At 41.8% G+C, this 26,090-nt stretch overlaps 2 protein-coding genes across 2 annotated transcripts; one reads left to right on the plus strand and one right to left on the minus strand.

Annotated features, from left to right (window-relative positions):
• Window positions 1–1,540: 1,540 nt before the first annotated feature.
• On the minus strand, window positions 1,541–23,022 carry si:dkey-192p21.6 (uncharacterized protein LOC565246 homolog). Its single transcript, XM_024297315.2, has 19 exons — window positions 22,938–23,022; window positions 22,555–22,643; window positions 21,722–21,843; window positions 20,887–21,005; window positions 18,604–18,673; window positions 18,469–18,535; window positions 16,477–16,562; window positions 14,078–14,154; window positions 13,566–13,596; window positions 13,333–13,493; window positions 11,019–11,131; window positions 10,675–10,796; window positions 10,176–10,299; window positions 10,005–10,091; window positions 8,356–8,433; window positions 5,655–5,725; window positions 4,629–4,741; window positions 2,911–3,096; window positions 1,541–1,902 (listed from the first exon to the last, which is right to left on the minus strand). The coding sequence occupies exons 1-18, from the start codon at window positions 23,017–23,019 to the stop codon at window positions 2,915–2,917; spliced, it is 1,794 nt and encodes a 597-aa protein (XP_024153083.1). The 5' UTR covers window positions 23,020–23,022; the 3' UTR covers window positions 1,541–1,902; window positions 2,911–2,914.
• Window positions 23,023–24,388: 1,366 nt separating this feature from the next.
• Window positions 24,389–26,089, plus strand: pcbd1 (pterin-4 alpha-carbinolamine dehydratase/dimerization cofactor of hepatocyte nuclear factor 1 alpha). Its single transcript, XM_024297595.2, has 4 exons — window positions 24,389–24,546; window positions 25,063–25,194; window positions 25,268–25,348; window positions 25,766–26,089. The coding sequence occupies exons 1-4, from the start codon at window positions 24,544–24,546 to the stop codon at window positions 25,856–25,858; spliced, it is 309 nt and encodes a 102-aa protein (XP_024153363.1). The 5' UTR covers window positions 24,389–24,543; the 3' UTR covers window positions 25,859–26,089.
• The last annotated feature ends 1 nt before the right edge of the window (window position 26,090 follows it).

Raw genomic sequence — 26,090 nt, forward strand, 5'->3', positions numbered from 1 at the left:
AAGCTGATAGCAAGCTAAAATATTAGCTAAATGACAAATTAGCCTAACAAACAAAAACAAAACAACTTAGGTAAGCCAAAACAGCTAGCTGAAAAAATAGTGGAACTTCAAAATAGCCTAAAAACGGAAAAAAAGCCTAAATTAGCCTAAACAGCTAGGATATAGCTGTAATATTAGCTAAATGCCAAAATAGCCTAAAAAATCTTAGTAAATGCCAGAATAGTCCAAAAAGCTAGTATAATGCCAATTTCTGTCTGTATTCTCCTGGATTTGGGGGGAAAATGCACCTGGCTCAGACTTTTCTGCCTTTTTAAATTTAAAGTAACAACTTTTTATGATGACGGTTTGAGACTCATTGATTTCTGTTTGTGCATTTAGTTTTTTAGATTCTGATCCTACAGAAGTTAACTTTTTCATTTTATCGTGTCTTTATGCAAATGATAAAGGCAAGTCAAAATCTAAAGAGTCCTTGTGTGTGTTCCAACTGTGTGGGACCTTTGCCCTAGGGGGCTGACATCCGTGAAGTGATGCTGAGGCGAGGCCAAGGCGGTCACTCCCTCCACCCCCCCGCTCGATGCCAAAGCGCGAGACTCCCAGAGAGAGGAGGAGGTCACAGAGCATCTTCAGTTAACAGGAGAACAGCATAATCTCGTCCTTCTTCAGCTGGGTCCTCTTTGCTTTTTTTTTTAAAAAAAACTATTAACTCCTTTGGAGCTATTTAATTTGCATTTCTGTAAATACAAAATTTAAACAGAAAAGATAAATACAGACTCTATTTATGTCTACTCAACTCTTAAAGTCCCCCTGTGAAAATGTTTTTTATTTAAAAAACGTACCCAGTAGTGTTTTAATTATGATTATGAAGTTTTTAAGCAAAATCCCCCAACCTAAATGTCTTAAAAAGCCATCTTTTATGTTGATCTGAAGCCTCTGTTTCCAAAATCTCCTCTGAGGAGGCGTGGCTTTTGGAGCTGAGCTGAGCTCCCCCCTGTCTCATTATGATAGCTCTGAGTTTCGCTAATGTAAATCCTCAAGCAATATCGGTAATGTCCAGCTGTATTGTTTTGAGCCGGATGTCAGCTCGGACGAGGAAGTGAAGATCTTCATGGACCAAACTTTCATGGATTTACAATCCTTTACAACTGCGGTCAAATGATCTGCCGTTCACATTTCCGTGCTCATATCAAGAAGCTCCATGGAGTCTTGCAGAGATTTTCCAGCGTTCTCAGTTCTGCTACCATAAGTATTGTATGAAACTCACACAAAAAATCCAGTGATGCTGATTTGACCACAGAAATGTGAACTGCGGCTCATTTGACTGCAGTGGATGGGAAGATAACATCTTCTCTTCTCCAGAACCTGAACTAGACACACTAGGAACAGATGAGGGTTTAGTGCATGTGCAGCAGAGCTGCTGTGACGTATTAACAGCTCATTAATTCAAACAGAGCGTTTCTGCGGTAGTTTGATTGGCAGCGATTTTAAATGAGAAATACTCAGAAATGCAAATACAAAATGATTTCTTATTAAATTTGTTCTCTTTCATAAGAAAAATGCCACACATACATGTTAAAAACTAAAAAAAACATGATTTTCATCTGAGGGGGACTTTAATGACATCACATTCAAATTCTTCTGGTTTCGTTTTGAAATATTTCAAACATATGTTGAAAAGAAATGGATTCCACAACTCAGAGAGCATCATGGGAGTTCCCGATTACATGACATCAGGAGCCGAACAGGCGGCTGGAGCGCGGGAGATAAAGTTTCCATACGACAGCCCATAGGTATCCTGAGACTCAGTGAGAATCAATAAGACGAGGAAACATGCCGTGGTGAACATGCTGAGCAGCCGCTGTGGGTTTTTAGTTCTGATGCTCCCAGATGAAGGGGAGGTGGAGCCTGCAGCAGAAGTTCAGGATGAAATAGAAGCAGAATATTGATCATTGGTCTCATGTTTAAGAAGTCACTGCAGAGACAAAAGATCTCCACCGACTCCAGCTTCTGTTTGAAGTCACAGATTTGAATTTGTGCAGCAAACTGAACATCTTCAGGAAAAATTAACCTGGAAATCTAATAATCTTCATGTTTTAAAATCTGACAGTAAAATCTGGGAAGTGAGAACCTATTATAAAAAAAAAAACAAAATGCAAACCATGGAGGACGGTTTGGCTTGGTTGAAGTGGAGCATCTGATGAATTTAATGGGTTTCATTTCCCTGATTTACTGATACAGAGAATGGAAGAGGTGCCAGTTCCCATTAACAACACTCCTCTGAGAGCCCTGCATCTTGACCCTGTTCAAGTACTGTCACACGGACAGCAGATGGCACACACACACACATGCGCGCACACACGCACAGGGGATAGAAAGAGGAGTGGCCATGGCAACGGACCTGTAATGGTTTGCCTGGTGTGTCACTGAATCACTTGGCCTAATTTGTTAAGTAGCACCACAATATATTTGATTTAATCATCTATTCTACGCTGAAAACAAGTGGCATTGCATAAATCACGAGCCGCCCTCCCTCATGTCTTCTTTACAAACAGGCTGGGGGGTTCAGGCTTTGAACAGGCGAGCATTCACATGTGCTGCAGTTTATTCTTTTTATTAACTGTTCTTCAAACATCCTGACATTAGATCTGATCAGAAATGGTAAATTGTGTATACTAATAGTGCTTTACTACATTCCTAGAAAGATTTTACAGTCAACCCATAACCATCAGGAGCAATATGGGGTTCAGTGTCTCACCCAACATGAGATCTCCCAATCAGAGGTTGACTGCTCTACCTCTGCAGCTCGGCTGCCCCAAAACAAGCACAAACTTCTCAGGACTAATGACCGTACTTTCTCATCCATGTCATTTATTTTTTTACAAAACTGATCAACCGAGCAGAATGTTCCGTAACCTGATTATATTTTGAGGAAGAAGGACTTCCTGTAGAGCAGGTAGGCGATCAGCACCCACAGTGATGTTCCCCACAAGCTCTGGAGGAGGAACTCCCAGTGGCTCTCCTGGAAGCGCATTTCCCAGCTGAACGGGAAGTAAAAACCCAGCAGGGAGTGTCCGACATACACCAAGATCGAGTTCATCCCTGAAAGGAGGAAAAAGTTACAAGGATTTACCCTTTTATGGTAAAACAATAAAAAAAAAAACAGCTTTTTTGTAAAAAAAAAATTGGTATCTCTGGTTATTTTTATGTCTTTAAATAAACAATTCATTAAAATAATAAAGTTAAAGAATTTACTTCTTCATTTTTTTATCTCAGTCATCAGTAAACCATAAATTTAGGCAAAATGGTGAAAAAAATCATCCAAAATGAAGTTATTTTTGCCTTTGCAATGCATCTGCTGTAACACCTTTTTGTATGTGTTCCAAAGAGAATAATTGAAGGAAATTTTAGGATGAATCTAGTCTTAATGTCACATCTGCTCCATCCTGTGGACCTGAAACTTTTGCAGCTTTAGATGCTTGGAGGTGTTCTCACAGGCTGCAGCTTCTCCTGATACAGTTCTGTCTGAGGTTCATGTTCAGTGTGGTTGGTCCACCATGTCACTATGTCATCAGACCGACTAGAGGACACATCTCCGTTTAACACGTCTCTGAGGTGCCAGTTTTTCTTTAAGCATCATCATTTCTGTATGTTTCATCTGTTTCTTTATTCTCTTTATCTCCAAAACTAAACCCATGTCTGTCTTTGATTTGGTTCATTCTTAGTGTTTCTTTAGGCTCCTGGCTTTTCTAGAGGTGGAACTCCAGGCTCTTCCTGCAGAAATCTTAGGATTTTTCTTAGAAATGTCTTTAATGTCTGAAATCTTAAGATTGTTCAGACAGGACCTTCACTGCATCCTCAGGTTGAACTCTTTTGGAAACACCTGAACTTGTTTTTGTTTCAAACTTCAGTTCGGATTATGACTGATTTAAAAAAACAATATGCACTTTTTGTATCTGTTTTCTTATTCATCATAAAATGATTTTTATCTTGGACTTTTTTTCAATAATTCAAAGATGTATTTTATTACATTCTGCTGATGTATGAGTCCACATCTCCAGCATCATTTTGGGCCTGTATTGTTACTCTGATACATTCTGGAAACGTTTCAAGTTCAGTACTTTAATAGAATAAGGCCCAATCTGAATTCTTCCATTCTCCCTATTCCTCCATTTGAAAGGGTGTTATTAGTGCTAGGGTTGTCCAAAACAGTTTTTTTAGGGGCAATCCTCCAAGTGGAGGGTTACAAAGCCCTCCGTTTCGAGGGTAAACCGCGTCGTACTATGCTGCGGAGAAGTGCTTTTCTTCACACGGGTGTGCTCTGAAGCACAGAAGTTTACATTTAAATTTAAGTGATGACTTTTTGTTTTAGCAACCTTCTTAAAGTTATAAAACCATGATTGTTATATATATTCGAGCGGGGGAAGCTCTGAGCTAATGCTAGCTGACCGGCGACTATTGAGTGGAAGTGACGTCTGATTTTGGAGACACTGTTTTTTCCGTAAATGTAGAGGTAGGGAGACGGGAAGGATTCAATTTGGGACCAAGTCTGTGTGAAAAGCAGAGGTCCTAATATTGGCTCTGCTGGTGTTTTGTAGTTTATTCCTCGATTTAATGGGAAAACAACTGATGACCTGGATAAAGGAAAGGCTGTCCTCCCCACCAGCCCCTGACGTCGATGATGAAATACATGCCTCCCAGGAGCAGGAAAGACAGAGCGCCCATACACATCACATAGGACAGCGACCTGTAAAACAGCATCAGTCAAAGTTTTACGAACTGTCACTGAAACACCAGCATCGTGGTGTGAACAAGAGAAGGACTGTCGGGATCCTGCTGGACAGTAGATCCTCCTCTGTGGATCCTCTGGAGCTCTGCCAGCCGGCCGTGTCCCTGTCTGCTCCTCAGTGAGGAAACTTTGATGAAATGCCTTCTAATGTCAAACGGTGGCCTGCTAGCTCCTCCTCACGGAGAGCTTCTTTGTTTTTATGTCTTAGTTGAAGTGGAGCCAAAAAAGGACTCTTAGCCGGGAGTTAATTACTTCTGGACATCCAGGCAGGGACTCGTGCTCCAACGCTCAATAACCTGTGCGTGATGAACTGCCCATAAAAGCCAGGCAGGTACAGTAATGGCGAGGGATGAGCGTGGCGTTAGTGCAGGGCCCCCGAGGACCATCAGCAGGAATTTGCTTACACATCACAGATGTAATGGTATTCTTCCTACTGCAGCATCAAAATGATTCACAGTTTAGAGGGTTGCTGCTTTGGAGAAATGTGCAGGTTGTAAAGTAATCTGAAGCATCGCAGAGATTTGTATGTAACATTTATCAAGTTCTGAAACAAGCAGAGATGCTGAGGAAACATCAGATGACACTGCGGTCACTTTTCCCAGAATTTCCTCCCTTATGCGGCCAAACCTGGAACACATGCAGACGTGTTCCAGGGATAACGAGGATCCAGACTGAGGAAGAGTGATCATGTTGGACAGATGTACAAGCGCCGTCTGGCATCCCCGCAGCCCGGGTGATTATTTACAGTCTCTGCTGCTGTTGGAGGTAAGTAAACGCGTGTTTTAGCAGCTCTGATTTGTGCCTGTTGGAAAGCCATCCTTTAGTTTTGTGAGGAAACGTGGCTGGATTTAGAGGGTCAGGAAGCACTTACCAAAGGTTTTTATTGACAGGTATAAATCCTCCGTCTCGTGTGCACTTAGAAAGGATGGCCGCTGAGATTCCCTGAGGTGGAAATGAAAAAGATTTCAAATCGATGACGAGCAACAAAGCAGTTTGTGTTGTGCTACGAAAAAGTGATGCAACAGAAACCCTGGAGATTAGCAGATTATCTCAACCTTTAATTTGTCATTCCAAGCACACTTAAGACATCAAAAAGTTTAGAAATGACACATTTTTAGAGACTTGATGCTCTGATTTAGAGCCTCATAGGTTAAAGCTTTTCTTATTTATTCACCTTTCCATGTGACTTAGATACATGTCGAAAGGCTTTGTGCACAGATACCCAGCGCAGAGATCAGAATTCAAACATGCTCGTTAGCTGGGTATCCATCATGCGTATAGATGACAGAATCGATGGGGTGGAAATAGCCTGGCTGTGTCTGGGTTCAGCCTCCGGGCTCTCCAGGCAGCATGAAGCTGGATGGGCTGGTATGTGGGGCAATCGCTCAATTTCAATCTCACACTCCTGGATCGTTGAGCTTTAATTAACTCAGGCTGCTGTTTATGATGAAGAAGATGCATGGCTTCTGAAGCCAGAACTCCGAGGTGCCATGTGCGACCCAGCCCGTGAGCTCTCCAGGTTCTGAGTGGACCCTCAGCGTACACGAACAGGAGTCCCCGCCCTCCTCCGCTGAGCAGAGCCGCTAATGTCAAGAACACATGTCTGGACTGAGAAGCAGCTCCGCTCTGCTTCCGGCCTCCAATGTGAGATTTTATTAGAGAAGTCGATATCCAGTCGGGCCAATCACTAAAACTAATTTAGTTTCAGGATCAGTTAAAAAAACCTTCAGCAAAAAATGGATTTCATCTGTGATGAACTCAGACCGGGTTCTGTTCGTCCTCTAAATACTGTTTAAAGTTGATTCTCAGTTTTTTTTGTAAACATTTTCTTCAACATATTCCCATCATGTCTGTGATGTAAAGCGTTACGCCTCAGTGTGAACCCATAACATTTATTTATTTATTCCTTGAGGTGTTACTTCATCACTCTGAGCCTCTAGGAGAGGACAAATGATCTCATTTATTTTACCTCCTCCCAGCCTTTCTCTGCACAATGATGGTCAATAAGATTCAACACCAGCGCTCATAATAGAGGAGATTTGTCATTTAAGAAATGAGGTTAATGGCATTAAAGTCTACTAACAGAATGTCAATTGATTCTCCCTCATATGGAAAGGATCTTGTTTTGATTCAGGAAACTAATTTATCTTTTTTTAAGTTTCAGATCTTTAGATTCACTTTTTTACAAATTAACTGAAGAATAAGGATGTGATGCTGGTTGATCCAACATAAACATCCTGGTTTCCTGTTTATTTAAAGCCCAGAAAAACAGTTTAAAATCTTAATTTATGCAGCCAGCAGGTGTGTGTTTGACATAAATATCATCTGTGTCCAGGTGAATTAAGTCAGACAATGCCATTTTTGCAAGTTTTAGGCAAAATAATTATAATTTTGACACCAAAATGACCCTAAATAGAGTTGAAAGAGGCATCTTTCTAACCAAAATAAAATAAAAATAGATTCTTACATCTAAAGAAGATGAGAAAAATGTATTTCTTTGTTTTGTTTTTACGTTTTTTAATGAAAAGACATTGTGTTGAGCAGTTTAAAATGATTTGTCAAACTCTTAAGGGAGTTTCCATGTCTGATGACTGAGTCAAAGTGTAGCTCTGCTGTTGTTTTGAGGTACACAGTTCTGTTGAAGAACAGACTAATTTCAACACAAAGTAAGAAATCCGACCACAGACGGTCTCTGCATCAATCCCTGCGCCTGATTTGACTCTTTTATTCTGCATAGTTTGATCTGCTGGATAAATAGATTTGGAGATGGAAACAGCTCCTCCAGCTCCATCATTGCTTCAGGTCACAGGGAGCTCCCACTAACCCCATTTCAGAACGAGCTAAGTCTCTGCTGCATCTGAGCGAGCGGACAGGAGAACCAGCCCCACACGGTTCTGCACAGCCTGGCCTTTCTACATGGCTGCTCCTGGTCTCGTTAGAGGAGAGCAGCAGCCTCCTCTCTCAGCCCTAGAAATGCTAAACAAGTCGTCTCCTGTAACACTTGGCTTCTCCCCTGGGGGACACAGTCTTCTGCTAAATGAAACAGAGGCCAGCTTGGACCTTTTTGTGTTTTCGGACCACCCACAAAGTGAATTCTCCCTCAGAAGCTCCAGAAACATCTTCTCCTTCGGATTCAAACTTGGAGCAGTTCATTTTTCATGAGTTTCATGTGAGCAGTTTTCTGTATACAAAGTGCCTTCCAGTGCTTGCATTGGGCTGTAAATGATACGCAGAACGTCAGTCTAGATCTAAAAGCAGATGTGAGGCACAGAAGGGCAATGAGAGACAGTATAGACCCCCCCGAGGAGCTGGATACCCATGTTCTCCAGAAACACATTTAATAGGACTGAGATCAGACACAGATCTGCCTAACGAAGGGCTTCAGCTGCTGTGACTAACCTGCAAGCTGCTGCAAACCTGTCTGGAAAGTTTACCTCCTCAGGTAGGTGAGGGATGAGCTTAGTGTTTACCTCCTCCTGAGTCATCACCAAACGGGGACGCTTGTACGGATTCATGCTTTTAAACTTTCATTAGACTTAAGTGAATGCTTGGTCTCAAACCTGGACACGTACCAAGATGACAGCCCAGATTAGGTACCGACTGAGGATGTGGCCATTCTTCCTTTTGTAGAAAACAATGATTTTTCCCGCCTGTTAAAAAAAAAAAAAGCATAGATTAGTTTAGACACAAAACTCCAACAGTTCACGAGAAGCACTGTCATCGGCCGTGTTGGCCCTTGGGTAACTGAATAGTCCTGGGACGCAGCAGCGGATGCAGCGTCCCTGATGTGGCGGTCATGTTTCCTCTGCCAGATGTGCCACGTTAGTCATCCGCACTCTGATTAATTTGGTGATGATGAATACGTTTCAGCTGAAGACATTAGCAGCACAGAGCTGGGCAGCAGACACCTGGCGTGTCGTCTCCGACTCGCTGACTGAAGGGCTCAGAGCCCACCCCCCCTCTGGGAATTCTGCAATGTGGCTGCTTCGGCATGGCGGCTTCCCACAGGCCAAATGGTTATAAGTGACTCCGTCGCCATCAGAGACGGAGGAGCAACAGCTCTGTTGTCACTAGTAGTGACGGAGGGCAGCTGTGAGGCAGAAAAACGACATTTCCAAGGAGGGGAGACCTGGAGATTCCTGTCCCATCATGTCAACACAGAAAACCCGAGAGCTGCATGTGTGTGTGGTGCTGAGACTCAACAAGTACCGGCTATTTACAGACTGTTTAGGAAAAGATAAAAATACACCAACCATCTAGAAATTTGTTAAAGTTCTTTAGCATCATGAAGCAAATCCTCATGATTTTGTGTCTGCTAAGGTGAACAACAAAGGAACATCCATCCATCCGTCCATCATCTAAACCCAATAAATTCCTTTTGGGGTCACGGGGTTGCTGGAGCCTATCCCAGCTACTGTTAGGTGAAAGCAGGGTCGCCAGTCTGTTTCAGAGTTATGTACACACACAAACACTCACGCCTAAGGGACAACTTAGAGACACTAATTAACCCATGACTCATTCTTTTGGACTGTTTGAGGAAGCTGGAGAAAACCCAGGAATGCACGAGGAGATCATCCAGAATCCACACGGAAAGGACCCAGATGGGATTTGAACCAAGACCTTTTCACTAAGAAGTGAGAGTGCTAACCACTACACCTTTCTCCCACTAATGCATGGCCACTCAAACCAGACAAAATGAGTTTGAAAAGACTGTCATCAGATTCCTACGGCAGACTATTAGGGCCACCAAAAACAAAAAAAAGGTAACATATGAGTTTTTCCCCATAAATTTACAATGTTAAATCTCATAAATTCATGAGAAAAAAGTAATAAACTTAGCCTGTGACTTTTGAAGTCACAAATATACGACTTTACTCTCGTAATTTAACAGTTACGACTTCTTTCTAGTAAATTTACGAGATTTAAAGAAGTAATTAAAAAAATGTTTGTAGACTGCCCCTAAAACTCAGTCGTAGATTCCAAATCAATAAAAAAATAAAAATAAAAAAAAAAACACTTCATGCATATGACAGCCACCTCTTTTATTAGGACATTGCAACCTACAGGAATCTGCATAAACTATTTAAAGGCTGTTTTAAAGGAATTCCTTTCATTTTTGCTTTTGAAATGTTTATTTTCAGTATATCTTCATGATGTCTTATAAATACGGTTTGTTTCAACCAAACTGGATGAAGGATGATAATTAAACGATGGAGTTTACCTGCATTCCCAGAAAGCCCATGACAATGGAGTTGATGGTTCCCAAAATTCCCTCTGGATCAAAGGGCTGCACCGTCAGATACAACTTCTGATGTAAAAAAAGGCTTATAACTCAACCCTCTGTTGGCTCTTTGTGGATTGCTTATTTGACCTAGGACAATAAAGTTCTTACTTTACAGGTGGGGTATCTGTACATGTTATCACCAAACATCCATCTGTCGATGTATCCTGCTGCCCCCCCAGTGCAGTTTGGATAAAGGCCATTGTCTCCAATTCCACCTGCTCCCAGATACCCTCTGTTGAGACACAACATGTATTCAACCGAGATTACAAAGACTATAGGAAGACATAAAAGTGTTCGATGTCACACATTTTCATGTAAAAAAAAAGAAGATCAAATGTAGGAAAACTGCAATTCAAAGCGACTGTATTTGAACTATTTAGGGACACAGAGAGACAAAGAGCATCAGCAGCATGAAGATGGATCCTCTGCTGTTTCTGCGCACGACAGACTGAGATTGGCTAATTATAGCAGCTGAAGCGTCCACCAGCAGCCCATAAATCTCACCTAAAACACACCTGAACACCTCTGATGCCCGAACCAATAATCCTGGCAGGTAGGATGTAAAAACATTTCTTTACACTAGAATAAACAAACCCACTGGACTCACGTGGGACAGTTGGGCACAGGCAAGAGGAACGTGATGCAAAGCCACAGAGTCTCCAGCAGAAAGATCATCAGCCACTGCGGCCAAAACAGGACCACATCCTGGACAGGATTCCACCAGTGGTTCTGCAAACATGAAGGTTATTGCTGAGGAGAACCTGGAGTACCGTATCTGAAGAACCTTTGCATCCCATTAGAACATGTTTCGATACAAATCATCTTCAGAGTGTGGGACTAAGGCGTTTCTGCAGACTCTTCAGTCTTGTTCAGTGTTCTGCTGCTGCTTGGATCTCTTAAATGCAGTTTTCTCCTGATGACTGATCAATTGAACCTGACAGGAGACCTCACCTCACTCTGTGGAATTGCTTTCCGGCCCCAGAAAGTCTGCAGGAGAGACAGGACAAAGTAGGTGAAGGCCAGACGCTGCAGCACTCCAGGGATCCTCAGCCAGGACCAGGACACTGGAACACAGTCAGCAGCACTCAGAGGAAGCAATGCACACTTAGTGGTGTCAGTAACATGGAAACATTTAGAAACTGAAGTTTCTCTTGATAAAACTGATGGGATTGTCTTCTGAAAGAGTGTGATGGTAATCTTCACATCAGTTCATTGAAAACCTTTTTGTCTCAGAAACCACATGAAGCTCATCACTGATCCAAACAAGAACAGGAAATCTCTCCAGTCCAAAGAAAGAGGAAGTTTTCCACCATAAAGACAGTTTACTGTCTGCTCCTCTGCCCCTAAATACAGCAGAGTGAATCAGAAGCAACAACACCTTCTGCTAAGATGATACTTCAAATTTCCCAGACGAGCTGATGGTGAGGAAATGACGGGAGGAGACTGAAACTCCTGACATTTATCATAGCAAAAACTGAAGTCTGATTCTAACGTTTGATCCTAAGATCTGATTTTAATGTCTGAATTCACTCTCTGAGTCTAATGTCTGGTTCTAATGTCTGATTCCAAAGTCTGATTCTAACGTCTGATCCTGAGATCTGGTTTTAATGTCTGAATTCACTCTCTGAGTCTAATGTCTGTTTCCAATGTCTAATTTTGATGTCTAATTTATTTTATGGTTTGGATGTCTAATTCTAAAGTTTGATCCTAAGGTCCCATTCTAACAATAGATTCTATTGTTTGATTCTAATGTTTAATCTGACCTCTGATTTTGATGTCGGATTTTACTGCCGCATTTTAATATCTTTTTCTAATGGCTAATTTGATTCCAGTGTCTGATGCTTTTGTCTAATTTTAATGTCTGATTCTAATGTCTGATTCTAATATCTAATTTTATTGTCTGATTTTAATTTCTAATATTATTTTCTGATTTTAATGTCTGATTCTTATGTCTAATTTTATTGTCTGATTCTAGAGTCAAATTCTAATTTTTGATTTTATAGTCTGATTCTAATGTCTAATTTTGATGTATCATTTATTTTCTAGTTTTAATGTGTGATTCTAGTGTTTGATCCTAAAATTTGATACTAATGTTTGATTATATTGTCTAATTCTAATGTTTAATCCTTACATCGTATTCTAATGTCTGATTCTTTTGACTGATTTTAATGTTTGATTATAATTTCTCATTTTAATATCTGATTCTAATATCATATTTTAATGTCTGATTGTATTATCTGAAAGTAAATGTCTGAGTCTAATTTCCATTTCTATAGTCTAAATTTAATGTCTGCTTTTATTATCTGATTCTAATGTCTGATTCTAATGTTTGATTCCAACGTTTGATTCTAATGTCAAAACTTTCACTAACACATTTACACTGTGTGATGAAAGCTAAAGATCTAACTCAGGTAACTTTCAATACTCGTCTTAAATGGTAAAACTGAATGTGAACATTTTTTGGTACGGTGTTGAAATAACAGCCGCTGCAGCCAAACAGCAGTTCTCCATGGATGATCTATCTCACAATCCCTGAATGAAATGCTCCCAGTTTTGACATGTATCAGGAGCAGCTGGATATCACGGTCTCCTTTGACACCACTTTGACCTTATTTTGAACATCTAACCACAGCGGGATTTATGTGATGTGACTCACGGTTATTGACAAAGGTTAACACCTCCTTCCTCTCATCTGACATTGAAAGGGTTTGGAATATCGAGCTGATATGACTCCATTCTCTTATTAGATCCGACTGCAGGTCTGACAAGCCAAGGACATCCTTAGAGACAAAGCTGCATTTTATGGTGGTAGTCTCCATGTTTTTGTGATGATCTCCTGCAGCAGCAGCTGCATGGAGCTGCAGGATGTAATTCTATCTGTTTGTAATTGTCCATTACCACTGTGGTTGTTTTTGCTAAGTCCACCCCTGTTAAACGTCCCCTGGTGCAGGATTTGGAGACTACACATACAAGAAGAATTTTTTTCGTTAATTCAGTTATGCAGACATCAACCCAGGAAAGTCCATTAACAGCAAGGATTTCTGGTACATCCCAGGTGGGAAGGGAAAAAGGGGATTTTCAGCATCGACAGCATTCTTTTGTCAACCTTTGTTCATCACAAATATGGACATGGATGCATTTGTGAAGAAACAATCACAAAAAAACAATCATACAATCATTTGATTTGGTAACACTAACACATTAACTCGCTAATTAAAGACGAAGCTGCACAAAGTAACAATGTTTTGTGTCTTTTTGCACCTACATAGTCCATCTCTTGGAGAATAGTTGAGAAAGCAGAAGCCGAGCAACATCAGCACAACTGTTCTCCAGGTGATCTTTCCCAGCAGCTGCAGGAGGCTGACTCCTTGCCTCTGCATGGAGCTGAAAGCCAAAACCACTGAAGTCCCGATGATAAACACAAACCTGGCAGACACAACAGTGTTGGGTTAGTTAAACATCCAGAAAAGGGTGATGGTCTTCATGTGTCACACCTACCATGGCATGACGAGATCTGCCACAGTTAAACCTGCAACACATCAGGAAGCAGAATGAACATCAACACATCCTCCGGAGGTCACAGCTCAGATCTCTCCATTCCTGGCAATCTACTGAAACATCTGAGTGAAAAAAGATCAATATTTTCTCTAAAAGTGCTGCTTCTTTCATTAACTTTGACTCCTACGACACCAGCCAAGAAAAGGTTAATCAAAGCTTGAAACCATCAACTAAAAGTGAATTTTCCTAAAAAATACTTGTGTTTTAGTGTCTTTGTGGCCCTAACACCAGAAAAACTCTGTTAGCAGAGAAATTCTCCTCAAAACTGAGCGCACAGAATCCATCAGGTTCCAGTTAAACCTCATTTGTGTGTTAACATTTGTGGATAAACCAACTCCTGGACTGTCTGTGGAGATTGCAGTTTTAATTTATCATTATAGCAAAAATGCTCAGACAGCCCTGCAGACTGTGGCCTCTAACCACTGTGAATGCACGCAGGCGTTGATCTTCACCATTCCACGGAGCATGTTCAAAGAACCAGTAACCTCCGCCGCCGTAGTTCACAAACACCATCACTGTGAGGGAAAACCTACAACGACAAGGCAGCGATGAGCAGGCTTATTTAATTATTTATTGAGGAAAATCTGATGGTAAAAGGATAAACATTCAAACCACTTCAAGTAACTAACCTAAATTCTTCAGAGTTTATCTGCATATTTCAGATTAGAAATGAAATAGAGCTGTGAAGTGAAGTTTAGGAGGCTAGACCAGAAGCTTTTTATTGTGTCACAACTCCAAAAGCAGCGTAATGCAATCTAAGCATTATGAATCACTCAGGAAATGAACGCTTGTCCTCTGGATCTCCTCAAGCAGATGTGCTGACTAAAGGCTTTGCGCCTAATATATGATACACTTTATATTGAAGCGCTGGCGAATGCTGCTGAAGCACACGGGATTTAGTGAACAAGGAGCTGCAGAGAGCTGTTTGTGTTGCATGTGGAGAGGTTGGCGGGGGGCCATTATGCAGCACAAACCTGCAGTGGAATGCATTAGAGGGTCGCTCGGAGCCAAATCCTTCAATACAGGAAATATATGAAATCAGGCTTTCAGGCATATTTAATAATTACACATTTTTAAATTCATGAGGGTTCTTTGTTTGCCATAACAGAATTAGGATAAGCTCCAAGAACGGGAGTGACTGATAAGGTGCAGCGTTTCTACTTCTGCCTCCTCTTGTTTTGCTGCTTTGATTCAATTAGGAGGCGCTCTGAAGCCATTACTGCTCGTTCAGCCTCAGCCGCTGATACCAGACTTTAATCGGTCACTATCATCTCCGAAGGGTCGTTAAAGCAAAGTGAAACCTGTGTGCTCTCCCTCCATCCCTCTCATGGATACACACCGGCTGTCATTTCAATTTTAACGAACACCTCCATTAGTTGCCATAGCAACAAAGACAAAGGTGAAATCTCTGTCCAGATGAGACCCTGTGAAAAATCTGTGTTTTATTACAACGTACCTGTAATCTTTTGAATGAAAACCTCCTGCTGTTGTGCTGCAGTTGGGACAGAGGAGGAGGCGGAGCATAGTCGGAGGAATATTATAGAGCTAAATAGGATGCTGCATGCTTAACTTTTGAAATTTAACTTGTTCATCATGTGTCTCATTCTTGGCTGAAACACTGCAGAGAAGCTTGTTTTTCTGGTGGACGGTTCGTTCCACGTATCTGGTTACTAGCCGAGCTGCCCAAACCAAACAAGCAGCCAGAAAAGTCAAAATACATGGAAGGAATGGAAAAGCCAGAGGGAACTTTTCCTGCAGGCAAACATCAGAGCATGTCTGCCTCTGGATCAGAGGAAAACTTGGATCTCAGTCAAGAACGGCCCAAAATGACTCAGCCACCTGCTGGTAAATGCAACTCACAGTCTCTGCCTTTGCCTAATAGTTGTTCCATCTGTTGTTCTCCACAGCTAACTTTCAAAAGAGCAATTTTCCAGCATGAGGAAACTGTTGAAAGGCTTTCAGCAGAGCGGCGCAAGATTAAAACCCCAAATCCTTTTAGAAAAATTAACACTTGACTGTAACCCACAGTTCTCTGTATATCATGTCAGAGGAGCAATGATCAGAAAAAGCTCTCAGCTCTGAAAGGAAGCCTTTTGCCTCCAGAAATGTCTCAGCCATCATGCAGATGACGGATGTGTCTGTTCAGAAGTTCCCACATGGGCAGGGCTGAGGGCCGTAAGTCACCCGCTGAGCGCTGAGTCACACTTTGATTGAGCGTGTTGTCAGGTATGAGAACTTCCTGTATCACCCATCAGGACATCGATACGCAGGAAGTATCTGTGACGTCCAAATGACAGACAGTGTGGGTTTTTGCTGTCTGGGAGCAGAAATGTTTTGAATGACTGTCCATTCAAAGATGCCAGCCGTCTGCTGGATGCGGTCTGTGCTGCTGGATTTCCTCCTGCTCTCCTGTTTTGGCAGGAGATCTGTGGCAGTGTGGATGTGTGCTGATATGTTGACGGTATTATTACATCAATTATTTGGCAAGGAGGAGGTCAAAGCCACACCAGCTTCCTGTTTCCAGAGAGGCGTGCTTTGTGTCTGCCCCCAGGCTACAATTAAGGCTTGCAGGGAGCCCAGATTCAATCACATGCATCCCTCCTGTCCAACAGAAACACTCTGTTCCAAAGCCGAGACGCTTTCATATCAGAAATCAAGCCCAAAGCTGCGCTGCCTGATAACAAAAGCTTGGGGGAGCGTGTGGCCAGACGATGACCCCTTCATAATTCTTCATTATGCTTGCTCTGTAGATTTTCATCATGCCTCACACTGCTCTAAAAGAATTAGCATGTGAATGAGCAGCATGTGGTGATAGAGTGATAAACAGGACGCTTGTTTATGGGGTGCATACCCTCGGAAAGTGTCCAGGGAGAGGAGGCGCGGTTGTCTGGTCCCTCTGCTGTCCGCCGCCGCCGTTTCAGAGGCATGAGCGCCGTCCTGGAGAGGCAACAACAGCATCTTCCATGCATTAATGTGCATGCTACACTTCAGCCGAACGCAGTAAAACATGCAACAATCGGCAGAACTCTAATGAAGTCAAACAAGTTTCAGAGGAAAATGATGCTCCTGAACGTACGGCATCTGAATGAGAACAAAGAAAATTATTATGTATATGGAATTATGTGGGAAACTGATTTAATCTAATAAAACTCTAAAATGTAAAACACTTTGGTATGTTACAGGATTATCATTCTAGTTACTCAATTTTTCCTACTGCTTTGCAGAATAAGGAATAATTTTTCCGTTGAATCGCTTCCTGCTGCCAGAGAAATTCTGACCCTTTAATGACCTGTGAACTCCACGAAGATCTGTGCTGACTTTTATAACACCATGCTTGGAACTGTAAGTGAGACTTTCTGTTTAAATTACTCAAGTTAATGTATGAGGGGAAAAATGCACATTTTACTAAGTAACGTGAAAAAACAACAAGTTCTGAGAGAAACATCTATTCTAAAATGAAACACATCCTCACTTCAGCAAAGTCTGCAGACCTCTCTGAAATTAAAGTTAAGAGAGAAGAAGAAATCCAAATGCTGCTGCCAATTTCTCTGCTCAAAGTCAGGAAGTCAGATCCAAACATTTTAGGCATATAGAAGTGGTAAATATTCAGTTAAACTTCAGTGTTCAGTGGAGCTGCAGAGGTTTGGGCTCAGAAAAGGTTTAGAAAGACAACAGACTGATCATTATTTATTCATAGTTGAGCAAAAAAAAGATGTGTTTTTTAAAGTTTTAAAAATGTAGTTTATGTGCTTTACAAAAAAAGTGCATCCTGTTCGGCTCGTGAACAAAGGTGTGTTTTGGATTTTGGATTTTTCTTGAGTTTGACACCCCTGTTGTACATGCAGCTGCTTGTTCTGGATCAATGTCAGGACCTGATGGTGGAAGCTTTGGTGATAGAAACTAAAACAGTTAAATAAATAAATAAACTTTAACACATCAAAACTATAAAGAAAAAAGACCATAAAAAAGATCTAAAAGAATAAACTGTAAAACCTGAAAATCTGACGAACCAAAGAATATGACACATCCCCTGAACAACAGTTTTAGAGTTCTGACTGCAGCTGATATTAATAAAGTCAAGTTTAGTCATTTTGTAATTGAGATTGTAACTAAAACTACTGAAAATCCCTGAAACTTTGAAGTGTACTCAAATAACAGACAGACCACCTGGTTCAGCAGTTCTTGTCATTCTGTCATTGCTCTCTCAGATTTTGATGACTCCGGCCTGATGCCCCCGCCTCAGTCTGACCTGAACTGCTGGCCTCCATGTCCCAAAACCAGAGCAGGAAGACTCCAACACTAATATGTCATGATGGATCTGCATGCCCCCCTAGACGGCATATGGAGGCCAAAACATCTTGCTGAGAAGAATGAGAGGAGCCATTGATGGTCTCCAAAAAAACCCCAGGCGCTCTGCCCTCAGAGACGATGATTGGATCTCTGCAAAGCTCCGCCGCTGATGTTCAAGCGGCTCTGCTAACATTTGTATCAATCATTCCATTACTGTCTCCCAAACGGCCTGATGACTGCAGCCTCTGAGCCATTTTGGCATCTCATGCTGCAGTGCAGACCAGAGAGTGTAATGCAATTTAAGCGTTAGATCGAAGAAATGTTTATGTTAGATTAGAAAAAGCATAAAGTCGAGCCTTCTGGACCGGTTCCTCTGATTTCTAGGATGCAGAAGACTTAAAGACAAACTCAAATCAATTCCACTTAAAGTGTCACTTCATGAGAAACCTGTGATCCATTTATGATTGATCTGAATCTTTTCAATCAGAGTAATCTAATTCAGTTTATCAGGGTTTTAATCTAATACATTGATTGGAGGATGTGTGTTACTTACATGATCCACAGAGTTCTGTAGATCCCGGCAGCAAACCGCCTTCAGAAATGGAGACGTACGCCGCCTCCTGTAAAATAAGTTCATTTGAACGGAGATGGGAAAAAAATCAGGAGATGTTTTGATCTATGAACATACCTGAGGATGAACGGCACCACCACAAACAGGAGAGCACTTCCAGCCAACAAGAGAGCTGCAGCTACGATGGCTGCAGAAACAAGAGAAGGTTCGCAGACGTGAGATCATCAGTCTGTTCTCCTTCACTTCATGAGGAAGAACTTCATCTCCAAACTACATCTAGCTATGACCCCTTTGTCAGAAAAATCCAGTAGAGGACATAAAAAACCTTCAAAGACAGTCAGACTGCCACACAGGAGCTTCAAAGTTTCAGTGGTAGATGTCATGGAAGAACTCATCACAAGGATGCAGACAAACATCTGCCGGTTAAGCCTCATGTGTGTTTTTGTAATTGTGAGTTTCCTACCAGTTCCTGATTTTTCATTTTCATCCCAACTGACCTTTCCTGACCTCTCATAACTGTCAACTAATTTTCATTTAAGAAAGGATTACCAGTGTACTTGTCCAATGAACCTAATGATTATTGACAGGAATAAACAGCACCACCTTCATCTACATACACTGTAAAAACAGGTCCCATTAGACATAAGTCAGAATTTCTTACCCTGTTGGGATCAAATAAATGGTCTTACAGGGAGTTCATATTTAAGAAAAAATGTAAGAGATGTTTTCTTAAACCAAGATTATTTTGCTGTTGAAAAATGTTCTTGAAAAGATTATTAATCTTGCAAAACAGAAAATAAGACAGTTTTTCTGGAAACATTTGCCTTTTTAAGATTTTTCAGTGTAAATGGAGTTACTTCTTGAGTAACTGTAACTCCTAAATGTGGGTCAAAACCGGGACTAAGGTCACAGAATCTGTTTCAGAGTTCAGTTTGTGAAAGAAAACACTCAGATGGTGATGATTGGCTGAAACTTACAGAGAAAGCCGATCAGAACCGGGGGGCGGGTCTAATAAACAGGTGCACCTGTAAATGTATTCACCCAAAAAGGAAGTACTGGAAAGATGAAGTTACTTTCCCTGCTAATAAGTTACTTTTATGATTCAGTACTTCCATGACTAACTCAGTAACTTCAGAGGAGATGAAACCAAGAACTGAAACTAATGGCATTTTTGAAGTGATGTCTCCCACAACCTTAATAATTAACTTCAGGGCAACATAATCAATGTTCTGTGTAACTTGAAACTAATCATTAGCTTTCTTTAGAAAAACTCCAGTTTTCTCCTGAAAAACAGCTTTTTCCTTCTGTTTCCTGAGAGTTTAAACATTTTTTTATATCTTTGAATTTGGGAGAAAACTGCTGACTCATTCTACAGACAAGTCACAGCAGACAGCAAAGATTTTGCATCTCAGTTCTCTCAAACCAGATAAATCAGACATCTTACAGATTCAGCTAACAACGCTTTAAAAAAAAGGCTGTGCAGGAGCGTCCAGCTCATGCGTCAAAGCTGGAAAAACAAACAGAGGAAGCCATCTTCACCAACGTCAACCCACACTGACAGACTAGTAGGAACATCTCGACGTCCGTTCTCGAGGCTCCATAAAGCTCTCAGCTCATTAAGTGCTGCATCCATCCATTCTGTCAGGATGAATAGAAGGAGAATCTGGAACAACTCGATTAAGCCAAGAACAGTTATTGATACGTTTGGAAAAGTCGAACAGACACTTCATTGCAGCTGGTTTGTCCTGAAGAATTAAATCCTCAGCTGGTGACTTGTGGTCTGTGGTGCAGAAAACCACCCTAACATGATTTAAGGCTGCATCTAAATGCAGCTCCACAGCCTGAGGAACCCAGGAGCTGGCACGGCCTCCGGCTGATCAATCCCCCAACAGCAGCTGACCAGACCATTACTTACATCCAGCAGGTCCTGCAGGGAGTTGGTGTAATCATCGGTCTGTGGAGCTAATGGAAGCTCATCATACTGTGAGAGGTGCAGTCACACTGACCAGAGCAGATAATGGCTGTTTAGCTTTAAAAGTCTGATCTACAACATAATCTGCAATATTGTTAAGTACATTGTACATTATGGAGAAAGAAGCTTTCAAAATCCCATTACGGCCTAATCCTTCCAAACTCCCTGATGTATTTGACGCGTCCCCTGACGCTCGAGGGCGGGGCTTCAAAACAGGCAGAAAAGCTTTTTTTTTTTTTTTTTTTTTTTTTAAAACCTGTTTTCAAGAAAGCTCGTCTGATCTGATCAATAGCATCCTCTGAGATGACTGAGAGCTCTGCTCCCTGGACCACACTGGAGGTTCTTTACTCAATAAGATCAAAGGCCTGGAGAACACGGGTTCCATCCTTCTGAACAATCCTCTATGAATCCATATGTTGAGGACTTACGTAGATATGCATTGTTTGGAGGTCTATCTATGGAATGACTGCAGGTGTGGTTCCCTGAGGGATCCGGACCCTGGATCCAAACGGAGTAATGCCCCCCTTCCTGGTATGTCTGACTCCACCTGCATCCACACACACACACATAAGGTCGCTGCTCTATAACCTGACATGTCAAACAATTATTGAAACAACACAAACAAGCTTTGTTTAACATGTGAAGCTCATGAGCACCCTCTTGTGGTTGGATATGTGAGGAGCACTCTCCTGTCTTTTCCCCAGTTTCAGGTCCCAAAAAAACCTGCATTACACTCCTCTATTGATCCAGCGCTGGGATGACATGCTATCAGTCTGAGTGTTTTTTCAAAGGGGGAGAAGAAATCAATAGCAGCACAGTCTGGTTAGAGACCCCAGCATTGATTTAAGAAGCTAAGAAAGCAGGAGAAGGTGGTTCTCTCACAACAAAAGCTCCGCTGCCATGTTTACAGCTGACCCCCCTCATGACAGGTTTCACCCCGTCAGCTCCGACCCTTCATATGTGAGCTTCAGCACGGATGTTTCCAGAAGACAGTTGGCTTTCAAGCGAGGCCTTTTCATCCAAACGAGGATGTCAGGTCTGATTAACCCCCAAAAGGCTCCTGATCGATCCTCCAGGAGCTGCTGGAAACGAGGTCAGGAGGACTCTGTGAGCCTAGTAAATAATCCCAGAGTGCTGATGCAATCATCTGATGCTATCACACTATATCATGTAAGAAGGTAAATATACCCCCCCCCACCCTGCATGGAGTCAGTGAGTAAACAGGAAAAAACTCCATGTTCTGCAAATATTTTCAGATTTTACCTGCACAGAGCCGTGGCCCCGCCTCCTGATTCCACCTGTACAGTCAGGCTGAACTGAGTGCTGATCATGACTGAAGCGTTGTTATTGTTGGGCTTCACAGAGGCCAAATGCTGGTACAAGCACTGAAAAAGACCAAAATTCTGCTTTTTAACACAAACAAAATCCTGAAAATCCATCACATTTATGTCAAAATAAACAACAGCTTTTTAAGATGTAAAAACTGTTAAAACTGATGTAACATGTTTGCTTTATGAAAACCTTTTTTTATGTTTAATAATCCCAAACATCTTCTCAGTTTACCTGATCAGCATAACTGGATTAACTTTTGGAGAAAATGTGACAGTTTGAGGCCTTCATGAAACACAAACAACATTTAAAAGGATGCCAGGAACTAAACCACATCAGTAAATCATCTTCTGTAATCTGTTTGTTACCAAATAGGATCAGTCCATAAATGTATAAACCATCTTAACAGAAGCTGAGAACTGGTGGGATCTGTGACCAACAGGATTAACTTCAGTTCTTTTTTTATTTGCTTCTTCCACTCATTTATTGAATCTAAATGTACTTTACTTGCAAAAACCTGAAACTTTCTCTGCAGTAGAAGACACAAAGGGTGGTTTTAATAGAGCCAAACATTTTCACAGGAGAAAAACTGCAGCACAGTCAATATCATATGAATAAAATAAAATAAAAGGCTTTTTATTCTTCTATTCTACTGTCTTTACTCGTCATTTGGGTTAAATATTAGAAAAGCAAAAAAAATACTGTTGTTACTAATACATTTATTTAAAAAAATGCTTAAACCAGATTTAAATCTTGATGTCCTTTACCTTGTAGCAGTAGTCAGATGTGAAGGAGACCTGCACTTCTTCAGGCAGCTGATTGTGAAACGTGAGCAAAGCCTGGTTCATCCTCAGAGCTGCAGACACGTAAAGCAGCTAAGATTTACTGCAGCCGCACATTTCTTCCTCTACATCATAAAAACATGATAACAGGCTGCTTGACAGCAACAGGATCACAAGTTCTATCGACAAGTTTATCATATCGACATTTTTTATTTTCAAGATGATTTATGATGCAGATCAATCGCTGGTCGCTACATAAAGCTAAAAACAATCCAGTAATTGTTTGTTTATCTGACATTAACGTGAGCTGCATGCGCGGCCTCTGGTCCTCCATGCGTGTCACATTTTAATGAAGAACCACAGCTCACCTCTCTGGATGGTTCCTGCAGAGCTGCTGGAAATCAGGAGGAGCACAGCTAGACTCACACACAGAGTTCTGCTGGAGTCCATGATGCTCCGTGAACAGGAACCGCCTGTTCTGGAGCTCATCTTTATAACTCTCGCAACAATATAAACGTGGCCAAAGGTCAAAATACACACAACAGTGCAGCAAATGTCAGATTTTATTTCAGTGGATATGTTTTTGGCAAAAACAGCTTTTTAACAGATTTAGGTGAGATCGGTTAAATGGATCAAACCTGGATGTGGATGGATTATGACTTTGTTGTGGCCTTTTATATGGAGAAGAAGCTGTATGCATGTGTTTTCTGCTCCACATACACCTCAAACTGTTCCACTAGGGTTTTGTCAAACCCAGATTCTGAGTTTTTTTGGTTTCTAATAAGATTTTTATTTATATTTGATTAATTTGTGATTTCTCTTTTTTGTTCTCTGGTTTCATCTAATTTTAAATTCACCCTTTCTTCAGTTAAGAGATGATTGCAGCAAATGTTATGCTAAACCACAGCCCCACATCCTGATGCACCCACCTCCAGACGTCTCTATTGAGGATGTTTTAGTCATTTGTTCTTTAAATGTGGTCGTAGGACAGACGTAGATCTCACCTGATGAAATGTTTTTCAGTTTATCACAGATCTGACTGAGTGCTCTTCAGGTAATTCAAACCAGCCTCTCCGTCAGCACAGGGATCATGCATGATAGGTGTTTGATCAGATCATTGGAGATAACATGAACTACTTTATATATTTTCTGCTAAAATGATCCCTTTAAATCCTGAAAATAAAAGCTCCTCAGAAGGTTCGGTCTGTGTTCTCCTCTGCCAAGGAGTGAAGTTCGGGTCGGTGTTTCACAAAGATGCAGCTTCTTCAGGAGAAAGAGGGAACATCTCCAGTCTGAGAGCCAGGAAGTAGAGGACATGCAGCAAAGTAGAGATTCAGAACACTTGTGGGATCATCTAAGTGACCAACAGGAGCTGATTTTAGATGCGGATGTCATCAAAGCAGTCCCTCCCTCCTCCACCATGTTCACCCAGAAAAATATTAAAAAATGATTAAAGTGAAACACTCTGCAGCCTCTTCTGTGTTGGTCTGGATTTTCAAACTTCCTTTATTCCAATCTACAGTCTAGATGTTATTTCCTGCTCCAGTCAGCTGTGAAATCACATCCTCCCTCTGTTCATTTAATCAACCACTTCATTTCCCTGAGCGCTGGAGGGGACCGATGACTTGACCTTTGACATGGGCTCCTTGTGACCCGAGCTTCACATCTGCTGCCCTGATTTGCAAAAAATCAAATCAAAGTTCCTCCTCTAAAGGAGGATCCTCTGGAGCAAAGCAAACACTGCTGCCCCGGCCTCTTGTGCTCAGCAACAATAGCTGCCCTCGCTGCTGCCTTGTGCAACAGATGTCTGTTTATGATTAAACCCACTGACGACTGGAGGAACAGGCTTTCAGCTGGGAGGCTTTTGCTCAGGCGTCTGCAGGGGCAGCTAAGCCGGATCCACAGCCCCTTTGTCGGATGGATTCATTCCAGTTCACTTACTGCCTCTGAGCGGAGGAGCACCCGAACCCAAGCATGGTGAGTCCACATCCTCACAGCAGCATGACACAGGCATGAATGTACTGAAGAATATCATGTTTTTCTCATGACCACAACTCCTCCTCCTCTTTTCCTGTGTCGAGCCGTCATGTTGTTGCTGCATGTTCACATCAGCACACACAGAGGTGACGGCGTTGCCATGACACCTGTTGATGTCAGCGCTCTGCTGCAGGCGGAGCTGGAGGTCTGTTTGTTCTGCTGGTTCAATGTTCATGCAGGATGCAGTTTCATGAGTGCAATCCAAAAAAAAAAAAAAAACAGTTTGGAGAATTCTGAAGTTAATATTCTGTTTCCTTTCATCCCATGTGACTCTACATCATGTGTCACAGTCAGGGGGGTTGGGGACCCCCCGCCCCCCGCATTAGACACCTTTGAACCAGTGAAACAGGAATGCAGCCTCTCATTGTTTCCAGATGGCAGCCTGTGCAGCCAATCGCAGTTTGTGTTTGTGCAGCCACCCCTCTGACATCACATCTACCCCCCCCCCACACACAGGCTGGTAAGATCCAGAGTCTGACCGAGGAGGAGAGGGCCCACATCCTTCCGATACTGCGCTCTGCCCAGTGGGTGGAGGTTGGGGGTCGGGATGCCATCTACAAAGAGTTTGTGTTCAAAGACTTCAACCAGGTCAGCAGCTCCTCCGTGTTTCAGCAGCAGAAACCCACCTTCAAGTCTGACACGTACTTTGCTGCTTTTCCAGGCTTTTGGCTTCATGTCCAGAGTGGCTTTACGAGCAGAAAAGATGGACCATCACCCTGAGTGGTTTAACGTTTATAATAAGGTATGAAATAGAGATATATAATAGGGGTGGGAATCACTGGGTACCTCACGATGTCGATGATATCACGATACTGCGATAATAGGTAAAAATCATTTTTAATAACTCACATTATATAGAAAAACACATATTTTGGGGGGAAAATATATCCCTACACACCATCATAATAAACAACCTGTGTCTTATTTTGTTCAACAAATAATAGACACCGTTAGCATTTAGCTGAAGTATTAGCTAAACTCCGAAGTAGTTCAAGGATCCAGCCCTTGACTTTGACACACGTGGTGTAAACGATTTAAGTTACATTATGTTAAAGATTTTGTATTCAAGTGTCACCAATGACACCTCAGGTGTTAAAGGGTTAATGTATCATCTTTAATGTGACCCACCAGAAAGTGTCTTTTTGTTGGTTCTCTGCAGGTCCAGATCACCCTCAGCACTCACGACTGCGGGGGCCTGTCCCAGCGCGACGTCTCTTTGGCCACTTTCATCGACCAAGTTTCTCTGATGTGAAGTGAATCCATCTGAAACTGTCGGGACTTTCAGAGCATAAAAACCTTCAGTTGGTCAAGAAGATGCAGCGATCCTGCTGGGAGTCTGAGAGCAAAAGAAGCACTAAAAATCCTGAAAGGTCAAAGAAATCATTCCGAGTGTTCTCAAAAGTTGTGTTTAAATGTGCTGAATCTGCTCACAGAATGTGGTTTTCTGTTGTGTTTTTTGTTTTTTTTAAACAAGAACAAACAAG

The sequence above is a fragment of the Oryzias melastigma genome, linkage group LG15 (genome assembly GCF_002922805.2).
Source record: "Oryzias melastigma strain HK-1 linkage group LG15, ASM292280v2, whole genome shotgun sequence".
NCBI classification, from domain to species: Eukaryota; Metazoa; Chordata; class Actinopteri; order Beloniformes; family Adrianichthyidae; genus Oryzias; species Oryzias melastigma.